Here is a 12,795-nt window from a genome sequence, read left to right on the forward strand (position 1 = left end):
GCCCACTCTTGCCGTTCAGAATTTTGACCGCAAATTTTGGCCCAAGTGCGTGTAGGGCGCATACAACCGTCGATCTCATCTCATCAATTAATAATTCAGATTATAAACAATTTATTACCGGTAATAGTTTTAAAAACACATCGCAATCGTTGTTTGGTGAGATTGATGGTTCATGTGTCACGCTACAGCGTTTCCCAATCCACTAAAACCTAATTCCTAATCACCACCGACTCCACTTCGGGCCAACTATACTCGGCTCAATATTGTTTTTGTTTTGTTTCTACTACTCCTTCCATTTCATATTGAGAGTCTATTAGAAAAAGTCGTGTCATTTTTCAAATCAAAAAATCTAGTACTTTCGTGTATAATTTTTTGAATTTTTTTGCACCAAATTAAAATACTAATCGTGATCATTAATACGGTGCAAAATTTTTTTTAAAAATTATACAGATTTTTTGATTTAAAAAATGACTAGAAAGAGAGTGGGACTCTCAACGTTCAACGTGGAACGGCGGGAGTACTTCTCTACAAATTCCGATTCCTCTCTCTCTCTCTCTCGACGATCAAAGAAAACAAAAGCTTTGTCCACATTCTGAACTGAATCTGCAAGAAGAGAAACAAAACCCCATCTCCAAGGGATTGAAACCTACCTTTTGCCTCTGGTATCCCATCTGTTGGTTGTTCATCAAGGTATGCTTATTTCTTTCCCTGATCTGGGTATCGTTTAACTGCCTTCTTGCTCTGTTTCTTTTAGTGTTTCCACCGCTCTCTATGTTTTTCTGTCTTATATTTTTTTCCTTTTGGTTTAGGGTAATGTTAGTTTTACTGTATTCATAGGTTCTTGAATGGGAATCATTGTGCGCCAAATATATGTTTAAAAGATTCGAAACGAATTTGTTTTCTGTAAATCTTTATTCTTTGCCCATTTGCGTACTGTTTCCTTCTTTCACACTATATGAAACTTAGGTTTGAAAGTTAGAGATGAAACTGTGGCAATCTGAAGTCTTGAGATGAAAGCTTTTAACTATTTTTATTGCTTGCTTCAGTGAGTGTTTCGGATGAAATTGTTATAGATTTAGTTTCGTGGGATCAAATAGTTAAGCGTTAGGCCATGCGTTCGACTAAATGTCCAAGCGAGAATGATGAGAAGAAGATTGATTTAGTTTCGGTATTCTTACCTTTGTTCCTTGTGGGTCGAAAATTGAAGTTCTGTGGATTTTCTTAAGATATTTCGACGGAATAGAAAATCTGAGGACAGAATGGAGCAATCAAGAACGCATTAGTTTAGGTGTTTCATCCAAAATGCTAGGTGCATGGCCAATTTGATGACATAATAATTCAGCTCCCTTGAATATGGTATTTTTTCATCCCTCTTGTGGTCCCAATAGAACTTGATTTTTTCCAAACTCGCTAATGTATTGTACCCTACCTCCTGTTATGCACGTATATTATGAACGGTGATGAAATTGTGTTCATCAATAATATGCTCCTATGAATGTTTTAACGTGAAAGTGGGATAGGTGTTAGGACTATGGCTTCAAATAATCAGGTGGTGAGCCTAGGTGTTCGGTAAAATGTCCAACTGAAAGAGTCTACTAGAAGTAACATTTACACACATCTCTCAGTTGTATTTTTATTTCTTTTTTGTCCAATTCTACACTGTGAGTATACTACAGAATTGAGAGTACAAAGAGTGAGTGGAATTGGTGAGGTACTCATATGGGAAAAAATGCAAACTCAATAATACCTCAAAACAACACAAACTGATTACTACCTCAAAACTACCAACAGTGGAGCATTATGTTGTAGGAAATCCGTAGACTATAAGAGGAAAAACTGAAGTTCCACTGTTCGGAGAAGAGTTTCTAAGTATAGTTTCCAAATTATTTTTCGGCGGTAATTTCGATTCAATATTAATGACTCAATTCTTATATTGGGCCTGGATTATGCACATGGGTTCCAAATCATTATTCAAATTGGCTAAATCGCGGGCCTCCCTCGTGAAAGGTTGTCAAGTACTAGTATATGAGTCTTTGTGGTCTCTCCACTCGAAGACAAATTGGTTTCAGTTGGTTGAAACTGTATATAAGCTCTTGGGAACCCTTCCTTACAAGTAAAGTGGGGTTCTTAGCACTTGGTTTGAACATTTGAAACTGGGTCGCATAAACCACTTATAAGAAAAAATTGCTTCATTGAAAGACGCTTTGATTTAGTATGTGAATTTGAAAAGGATTAAATTTGGAGAATTAAGAACTTACTACAGAATCTAGTGAGTTGCAGGCATGGTTTAGAAAATAAGAGGGTTTGGAGATGATATGAGGTTGGATATTTGAGGATGTATGATAGGGAAGCAATTGTCTCGGTGCTTAAACCAGATGGAGTAGCCTGTAAACGGGAATATGTTCTGGATCTGGACATTTTGCTTAGCAAAGTTAATGTGGGACTTTGTGTGCAATTTGGGGTTGAAACTCAAAATTTGGAACGTCCAGTTAAAGGGGAGAGAAATCCTTGTTAGGTAAAACTTTGTTTTCATGGATTTGAAATTTGGACTTCTGTTTGGTTTATAGATTAATAAAAACTTTGCAAAGCCTTGCTTGATTTGAAACTTGAAAAGTTTGGAAAAGTGTGAAGTTTCTCAATGATTGTGAAAATGTAATTTGGGATGTAACTCATTATGTACAATGCCCACTTGCAAATGTTGCTTGGATTTTTTCCATTTCTACTTGTTATCTCAATAGGGCCTTGGCAGCGTTTGCGTTAACCCTAACATTTTTATCAGTGGATGCCTTGTTTTACCTTTTAACATGCTTTATGGAAAAAGAAATTGTGAAGCTTCATGCACGTGTGTATTTTTTTATTTCTTTTGGGCAAAAATCCATTTCGAGTCAGAACGTCGTTGCCACTATGTATATCTTTTTGAAGATAGTTTTGGAACGGAAAATACTCTTTTGGTAAAGCAGAGATAATGCATGAAAGTTGTTCAGGATTTTGATCTATGAACTTGGACATGGGGCATTTGTTTTGTGGTGTTCTAGAGGACAGCCCACACTGTTGGGTAGTAGCTCCCTACCTTTTGTGAGTCAAGATTGTCGAGCATTGAAGGACCTTTTTTTCAGTCTTTTGACATTTTAGGATACTCAAGAATCATGAGCCTTATTTGAATTTGTACAGTGAGACCCGTGCCTATTATTCCGAAATCGAGCATATTTCGACACATGGACCTTTTTCGCTTGGGTGACTTGCACAGAGAATTCTCAAGTGGTTCCAATTGGGTTACTTTATTTCTTGAAAAAATTTCATGGTTCTTAGACTCTCAGAATGAGAGAAATTCTTGACTAACCTGTTTTAAAATTGTCTGAAGATTTGGTGTAGCCTGACGTTCTTGACATTCTTTTGTTGCAATTCTTAGTTGGGTTTGGTTCAAGACGTATTGTATGACAACAACTAAATTTCTTAGCCTTTGGTATGTAATTTACGAATTTGAGAAGAATCAATTTTAACGTTGGTGTTGCTGTGCATAGTTCGAATGAGTACGAGAAAACTAAAGAGAAATGAAAATGGTATACAAACAGTCATTCAATGCCTTTTGGGCGTTTGCTTTTTACTAAATAAAGCGGGTGCCTTGGTTAGGCAATTTTTTTTATATCATGTGTGAAGCTTGTGGGGATATTGGTGCTATTTTGTCTTCTTTGGTATACCTAATTTATTTTTGCTGATTATTGGCTGTGGATGGTGTGCAGCAATTAACAGAGATTTCTCTCTTTTGCTTACGGTGCAAGAAAGAGGTATATACTTATTATTCAACAATGCTAGAAGAAGAAGTGAATAGATGTCAGATTCAGGAATGGTACCCGAAATTCAAATCCGTCTCCATAAGAACCTTAATTCATGAACTTCCAGAATCCTTTGTTCAGTACCTTCGTGATGATTCTGGGCCCTTCCTTCTTCCTCTTTCCATCTCAAACGAAGATGCCTTGCCCAATAGAATCCATAACCCCGAAGAGGAAGAAGATTTTGTAGTATCAGAAGGATCAGGCGATGAATCAGAAAAAACTTGTCCACCACCTTCATTCCCAGAACTTGAATTCCAGATCAAGGAATCAATTGAGACCCTTGGGGGTGCTGTTTTTCCTAAGCTGAACTGGAGTTCACCTAAAGACTCCGCTTGGATCAGCTCCACTGGGACCCTCAAGTGCACCTCTTTCAGTGAAATTGCACTTTTGCTACGATCTTCCGATTCACTCGTCCATGATCTTCGTCATGCATATGATTCGTGCATTGATAAAACTTCATCAAGACCCTCAAATTTCTTCCTAGCCCTTCGAAAGTGGGCCCCCTCTCTCCGGCCAGAGATGGAATTTCGTTGCTTTGTGCGCATTCATCAACTAGTTGCCATTTCCCAACGTGAGGTCACGGGGTTTTATCCATCTATTTGTGAGCAGAAAAATGAGCTAAAAATGGTGATTCAGGAGTTTTTTACTGATGAAGTGAGGCTAAAATTTGATTTGGAGAATTACACCTTTGATGTTTATGTTAGAGAGGACGGTCGGGTTAAGCTTTTGGATTTTAACCCTTGGGGTGCATTTACGCTTCCACTGTTGTTTACTTGGGAGGAATTGGGGAAGGATAGTGAAGATGGAAATACATTAGTGTTTAGGATGGTAGAGAGTCAGTGTGGTGTAAGGCCAGGACTAAAAACTGCAGTTCCCTATGATTATTTGGATACAAGTGAAGGGAGTGGTTGGGATCAGTTCTTGAGGAATGCCGAGGAAGAGTTGCGGCGACAGACTCTGTCCTCGTCTGATGGGTGATTAAGAGCTTTGTTGTCCCTATTTATGAGGTTAGTGTGGCCTTTCATCTTTTGATGTTATTTATCTTTCCTACAAGATTGTAATTCTGTTTTAGGCATTGGTCCATTGTTCCAATTGTGCAAGACCCTTCTGTTAGTGTAATTTTTTATCGGACTTGTAAGTGCTTGACGTCTATATTTATGAAAATGCTGTCTTTGCTTTCTTGATCCAAATTTTCCTTGCCCTCTCTGAAGCATCTCCCAAAAAGATTCGGGGGAGATTATTGTGGTTGTCATAATCACATTTCTGTTATTGTTTGTTTCTTCATCTCTAGGTGTAATGGTTGATGGATAGGATAAATGAATGCTCAATTTCAATGGCTTATCTATGTTGCATACACCTAAACATGTGAACTGCAATGCACAAAAGGGTATTGGTGAAACATACCATGTTGCATCTTGGATTAAGGCAGCAGATGTGAATTTAAGGGTACTTTTTGCAAATTATGATTGTATGTGAATAATTCGTAGAAAAACCTATTTGAGAATTTATTTATTTATTATTTTTGGTAAGATGGGAAGACAGTTCGATTTCTAGCATATTGTTAGTAGCATAAGGGTGAGGCAAGATCATGGGTAATATGTTAGTATATGGTTCAATAAAATTACCATTGCAAAGAGCATTTCTTTCTTTCTTTCTTTCAGCTTTTTGGTAGTGGCGGCACTGAAGATGGTAATTACCAGTGAGATTAAATTTAGGAAATGGATCCTCTAAGATTCATAAAATGGAATGACGATCCAATTAAACTCATCTGTGGTTCTTTTTAAGTACTTCATCAATAATCATAATCATTGTATTTTGAAGAACTTGTGGACAACAACATCAATCACTCTGAACCGATATTGTTTGCTACTCCTAATTTGGAACTCACCCATCTTGAGGTAAATGAGTTAATGGGCTAGGGTCCAATTTTGGAATCTTTTTTTTTCCCAATTGGAGGGGTAGTTTTGTCTTAGAACAGTCAGCATATACGTAGGCAAGAGCCCAACTCCATATTCCTGCAACTTGGCCCAACATGTGCAATCCGTTTGCTCTTGTCTGGGAGGTTGCTTCTGTTGGTGTTTGCTCGCCGATATTTCGTGGTCTTTCGGCAAGAGCGCGCAGGTGATTGACGCTCGTGGATAACATATCCACTGATGCTTTCATTTGTGCTCCATCTGGTTTGAACCGTGGAACTTGTGAGATCTTCTACTATCAAAGTTTGATTGGGTTCTATGCCCATGATTTTCGATGGTTTGCTTTTGCAGTAGCGCTTGTGTTTGGGCTTTGGTAATTTTAGTTCTATCATGCATCCTTTGTTGAAATCGTTGTTCGGCCTCTGGGCTTTGATGTGAATGGATTGACTGCTTTTAAAAAAAAAAAAAAAGAGAGAGAGAGGAGTGATCAATCATTGGAATGTGGTTATCATCGTGATGATCTGGGAATCTATTCCGACATCTTCAAACTACAGCCTCAGAAAAATATGAAAGGGAGCCATAATAATAATGAAACGATAAAAAGTGATGTACGTAGTAGCTAGTAGTGGCCATAAAGTGTGTGTGGTAATTGAGAAAGGGGAACTTTTGGATCATATATAGTAGATTCATAAATGATAGAGAGGTTTGAACCCCAATGTACGCAGAGACAATCAACATGTTCAACTTTTGTCTCATTTCTCCTGTGGTTTTTGTCTCATGTTCTCCCTCCTCTTTCTCTCTCTCTCTCTCTCTCGGAAAAAATGGTCCAAACTCCAAAGCCAAATTTAGTGGGTGGCGTTTTGTAGGTAAAATGATACTCTCTACTGGGCTATTGCAAATACTTGACTTTTCCCCTTTTTCTCAAATTGATTGCTATCCCCTCCGTCCCTTTTTTTGTGTCCAGTATTCTATTTTGGGCTGTCCCTTAATAAGTGTTCATTTTGTAAAGTTAGGGGGGTAAAAGTTGGTGTATTGTCTATTTTGTTCCTAAAAGTAGATTTTCTTTTGAAAAGTTAGTGAGTAAAAGTGTAATGATGATGGGTAAGTAGGGAAAGTGGAGAAAAAAGTTAATGTGAAAGGTGTAATGATGATGTCTTTTTAATAAGTTGGAGTTACGAAGCAGGATAATTAAAAAGGGACGGAGGGAGTAGTATTATACTTGCTCTTTGCAAAATAAATTATATGATTTTCATAACGTATTTTGAAAAGAACCCAAAATTCTAAGGGAATTGATTTTGCCACACCCTTTTTTATTAATGTCACTCCCTTTCTCTCACAAAATAAATCGTCTAATCAAGAAACAAAGGGGAGTGTCATTAACAAAAAATAAATCGTCTAATCAAGAAACAAAGGAGAGTGCCATTAATAAAAAAGAAAGTGGCAAAATGACTCCCCAATTCTACATTTTCCTATTGTCATTCGGTGATGTGTTTTGACAAGGGCCGATGAAAACAATATCTTTTGAGGCTTTGTTAAGTAAAAAATTAAAGTGATTAACGTATAAATAATATTAAAAACTATATTCGAAACCTTAATGTACAACACGACTAATGAAGGCCAATGCGTGTGTGTGTGGGTATATATATATATATATATATATATATATATATATATATATATATATATATATATATATATATATATATATATATATATACATATATATATATATATTTGTTTTTTAGTATCACAATATTATCAAGGTCTAAGGCTGCCAATTAATTAACTAGACGGCCTGCCCTTAAGGCTGGCCATGTCTTTATATAAATTAAAAAGTGAATAATCACTTACATCGGGTCTTTATTTTAATTTCTTTCTTTCTTTTTTTTATTGATAAAAAACGAATATGTAGATAATGTATTGCATGTAACACTTCTAACGAAACCGAAACTAATGTTCCATCACGTGTTACAGGCACAAAGAATTATATTTAGCACCATCAACCAGTTATGGAGACTTGAACTTGAACTACTGAGCTAGAAAATCTAAGCTCTGATCTCGTTGAATTAACCACTCCGTGGTGAATCTTATCTTCATCAAACTCAAGTAAAGACCATTTTATCCCCAACTGTCCATTGTGAGGATGGTGGTCTTTCTTTGTTTTTTGTTTTTTTGTTTTGTAGTGAGTGGAATTAGTCATATAATTATTTAATTCAGGTTTCCACATAGTCAAAATTATTAATTCCATGTTAACTCTGTAGTAAAAAATTAGAGAGATGCTTGTTGTCCAAGAAAATTCATTTCCAGACTTCCAAATACATAGTACTAGATTTCTGATAATTTTCCAATTGCAAAAACTAATACATCCCAATTTTCTCCCTATCTGAAAAACATTTAGTAATAATTTGCTTTTAATATTCAGAAGGGAACATTGATTATTCAAATTTATCTTTCACTCTAAGTCATGAGTCATCATATCTTTCTCCTTATTTTATTAATTCTCTCTTCCGACAAAACGTGGTTCCTTCTTAATGCACACAATATCACATGCCTCTCAGTTAGCGCATGTACAATAAACTAGGTAAAATCCAAATTTAGTTGTTTTGCCTAGCCAAATACAGAAATTGTGTTCTCCAACAACCTCAACAGAGGCTAGGTTTAATAGTTTTCCTACAATACCTCTCCAAATATGACTAATTACTATTTGCAAGCCATTCCTTTTTTTTAATCAATATCTCTCTCTCTCTCTCTCTCTCTCTCTCTCTCTCTCTCTCTCTCTCTCTCTCTCTGTAAGTGTAAGAAAATAAAAAGTAACGAGAACAATATATATTTTAATAGGGAATAGGTAAATGAAATAGATTGTATTGAGAGAGAATGTGAGTAGTCAATTGCATTTTTTTGTTTGGTGAGATGATACCTAGCATTGGTGTTCATACTCTTCTGTCATTTTCATTCTTTAAACAAGGAAACTTGTACACTTGACTTTTGATTGATAATGAAAAAGACTATTTTCTACTAGTCAATACCTGAAAGGGAGTCAAAACAAACATTCCACTGATCACTATTCAAATATAAGTTATTTTTTTGAATCCTTTTATATATGGATGATAAACAAATCATTGCAAACCCAAACAATTAAGTGATTAGTTCTTATCACCACGAGCATTTCAGGGACCCATATTAGCCTATTTCTTTCCAATATCATGATTGTTCTAGGAAAATCTACTGGAGTCCAGAGAGGAGAAAATTGTCATGAAAATTGAGAAAAATATATTTTTTGAGAAATCAGTTTATTCTTATTCTTCAATTTATTCTTATTCTTCAAAATTGGAGTACTGGTATTCTAAGGAAAATTTGTTGAAAACCCATAGACTGTATTTGAATCATGAATATATTCTTGGAGAAATTCACCAAGAAGGTAAAAGTGGGAATGAAAATCGAAAATTGACCTCGAGCTTCTTCTTCACCTCATTATTTTGATTATTATATTAATTAGTGCAAAATTTTTATATCTAGACATCTATATAATAAAACAGAGCTGTGTTTGAATCCAAAAGACAACCAATGCTCCAGATTTATCTCTTCCTCCTGCATAAATCTCTACCCAAACATATATATACTAGCGAATGCCCGTGCCTGAAGGCACGGCGCAACACATTTTGAAGACAACTAAAGCTACGGGTCGAGCAATGAGCAAAGGGATGACATGTTGAAAAAAATGGGTAGGAACAAAATAAAATACGGTATATTTTTGTTGTTGCAAAACTTTAATATGTTAATTACCTATGCCTGCAGCACTCCGCAACAAAAAGTTTGTTTTGAAATTTGTCTTGAAATTTGTCTCTCCATCTGCCTCCCAAGAGTTTTTGTACCAACGCATATCTACTTTATCCAAAAAGCACAATTAGGAACATGAATAACAGCCTAAAAAAATAATTAATGAGCAAGAATTTCTTCTTGTAAAAGTAAAATGATGACTAATAATAGTTACCTTAATTCTATATCTTGTTTATTCGTCTCTCAACACCATCATGGTACGATCATGACCTTTGTAGATGTACTTGTGAATATACTAAACAGATTTTATTCCAGGACAAACTTCCACATTGATATGAGAATTATATTTTCTCGAAAGGTATGTATTGTATGACACCAGTCCCTTTTATCAATTCGTTGACCCCTTACAGTATAAAGGGAGTAAAGTAATAATGGCATTGGTAGGCATACCCCATGCATAAAAATACGATTAACTTCTTGCTCATCATGAATCACCACAATTACATTTTTTCCTCAAAGACACGTAACCTTTGTACTGAAAAAATAAAACAAAGCAAATATGAATCAAATATATAAAATCAGATTAAGCAATGCAATTGAGTAAATAGTTCTTACATTTTCTGCAAGTTACCGTCGAGCTGCATAAGAAATTGAAGAATTCATCGAATGCATAGGAAATAATTAATTTAATTATTACGACCAAGGTATAAAATGAAACGGTTCAACTCACATGCCCATAGACGCTTAGATTGTCCATGATTAGTTAAGTCCCGAGAAGTTATCTGAAATTTGAAAGAGAGTAATAGTCAAAAGTTATCATGGGAATAACAACAGAAAGCATTTTAAAGATATATATAGACTCCCATAATATTAAATGAGTGACAAAAAAAAAGGAACACAAAACTCCAGTTTGCAATGTGTTTGGTTAACATCATAATATTTTCATCGATGCATATATGGTAATGTTTAAAAGAGTGTAAATAACAACACATGTTCTAATGAAACGAAGTTTAAAAAAATGAGAAAAAAGTTTTACAATTACTCCATTTGTTAATCTTGCAAAAAAATGTTGTTTTGACAACTATCAAGGGAAAAAAGAATAGGGTGTTGCTGTTAAAAAAAGAAAGAATAGGGAGTTAATTAGTTTTGCACTCTTTCTTTTCCTATGTCAAAAAGAAAAAAGAAAAAATGAAAGGTTTGAAGTAGCAAACGTTTGATCTTACTATTAAAAAAAAACGTTTGAAAACCACCCTAATTTTCGGCATTAATTCCCTGAATCACAGGAATCCATTCTTACCCGGAAATGTGGCTGTAAGTATTATTTTCCAATTTATGTGATAATCAATAGAAGTTTAAATGTCAATATTTGGTAAATATGGTAAAAAATTAAATCCCTGAATCACAGGAAATCAATCTCAGGGATCCTTTTTTTTTTTTTTTGATTAGCCGGTTACCAAAATGTGATGATGATAACCCTTGAACAACCAACAGTCTAGATTTATAGAGGGGACATTCTGATCCGTTGGTTGTCTTTTGGATTCAAACTCAGTCCTCCCTTATCGATTTTGTAAAGAATGATGAAGGAGTCAGCATGCATGATCCAAACGACAAATAAAATTGGCCATGAACCTAATTAAAACGTTTATAAGTTTAACAACAAAATCATTGTGAGTGCTTTACATGAAAAAGGATAGCAATCCAAAAAAAATTTGCAGTACCTCGAATTTAAGCTCAACACAAGAATTCTCTAAATATATTTCTTGTGATCTTTCTTGTAGTAAAATAATAGAAGGTAAGAAGATGGTAGAATAAACAACAAAAGAAGTAGTAAGAAGATGGTAGAATAAACAACAAAGTTAGGATTAACGCAAAAGACCCATGCAAGGTTGTCAAAAAAAAAAATTCTCGCACACTCATATTTTTCCTTCCAATTTTCGGCAAAAGAAACCCAATATGAAAATTGAACTTGCATGAGAAATGAAAAAAAATCCTTTGATGTTTGAATCCCTTGCAATAAAACTAAAAAACATTAGTCAAGAAACTCCTAATTTACGGCAAAAGAAACCCAATATGAGTAAAACTCGTCCATGAAAAAAATCAAACTTGCATGAGAACTGAAAAAATCAAACTTATATCACTATCGGTAATGGTCGTTCAGGAAGTTGTTTTTGGCAAAAGAAACCCAATATGATTAAAAATCGTTCAAGAAAGAAATCGAACTTTAGTGAGTACTAAAAAAAATCGAACTTACTTCACTATAGGTAATGGTCGTTCAGAAGTTGGAGGACATGGAAAATCTATGCATGCGACAAACAAACTCAAAAAATGTGGACTTCTAAATAGAAGGTGTCAATTGCATACAGTAGGTTGGTCTTCTAAGAAACGGGGACTTCTAAAACGTAGTGATAAGTTTAAATCTTCTAAAATTTAAATCTTATGTGATAAGGAAATCACAGGGAACCAATCCTTCACACATTCCTAAATAGAAGGTATATTCCTTTTAGGTTGTGGACTTCTTATATATTTTACCTAATGCCTAAATAGGAGGCGGAAATGATTCCTTATATACAGTTTTGTCTATATCCCAAGTGATATGTACGTAATTCTCCTTTTAAAAAGGCTAAATCAATTACCTATGGATTTCTTTTCAATTATTGATCTATGGATTTAAAATAGACTAAATCAATTCCATATATGTACGTATTCTCCTTTTCAGTTTATAATCGATCCCATAAATCATGGGATTTCAAATGTTTGGAGATACATACAAATTGAATTTTAATTAGAAGGGCCAAATGTTTTCTTTTTAATCGGAAGGAGTACTTTAGGTTTCATTTCATTAATTCTTTTCAAATATGTCGCTGGCTATACTACCCGTATATACGAATTCAAAAACTAATTCCGTTTAAAAAATGTGTACCAATCTAATGGTCCAAAATACACGGATTCAAGGGATGAAATATTTACCCACCAAATCAAAGATTTAATAACTAAAAGAATTCGTTGAAAGATTTAACAAAAATCTACTGTAATTAAGCAATTGTATTGGCCAATTAGCTTTTGCCACTAATTAAGCAATTACAGTGGTGTTCCAACTAAACAAAAGGAAGGTTTTAGAAAAAGGAAGATAATTTCAAGTCCAAAAATTATCTGTATACGCAAATAATTTTTTTACCAATATGGATCTTGTTTGATAGATTTCATTGAGATCTTTTATACGGTGCAAGAAAAATCAAAAAAATATTTTTCATTTTCATTATATTTGAGTTTGA

At 34.6% G+C, this 12,795-nt stretch overlaps 1 protein-coding gene across 3 annotated transcripts; it reads left to right on the forward strand.

Annotated features, from left to right (window-relative positions):
* The first annotated feature begins 489 nt into the window (after window positions 1–489).
* On the forward strand, window positions 490–5,023 carry LOC131313262 (uncharacterized). 3 transcript variants are annotated; one of them, XM_058341474.1, is made up of 3 exons: window positions 523–690; window positions 1,208–1,356; window positions 3,741–5,023. In XM_058341474.1, exons 2-3 carry the CDS (start codon window positions 1,354–1,356, stop codon window positions 4,809–4,811), a joined length of 1,074 nt encoding a protein of 357 aa, XP_058197457.1. In that variant the 5' UTR covers window positions 523–690; window positions 1,208–1,353; the 3' UTR covers window positions 4,812–5,023. The 3 variants fall into 3 exon arrangements, with proteins under 3 accessions (XP_058197459.1, XP_058197460.1, XP_058197457.1); XM_058341476.1 differs by lacking the exon at window positions 1,208–1,356 and having other exon boundaries at window positions 490–690; XM_058341477.1 differs by lacking the exon at window positions 1,208–1,356 and having other exon boundaries at window positions 522–690; window positions 3,751–5,023.
* Window positions 5,024–12,795: the final 7,772 nt, after the last annotated feature.

The sequence above is a fragment of the Rhododendron vialii genome, chromosome 13a, assembly GCF_030253575.1.
Source record: "Rhododendron vialii isolate Sample 1 chromosome 13a, ASM3025357v1".
NCBI classification, from domain to species: Eukaryota; Viridiplantae; Streptophyta; class Magnoliopsida; order Ericales; family Ericaceae; genus Rhododendron; species Rhododendron vialii.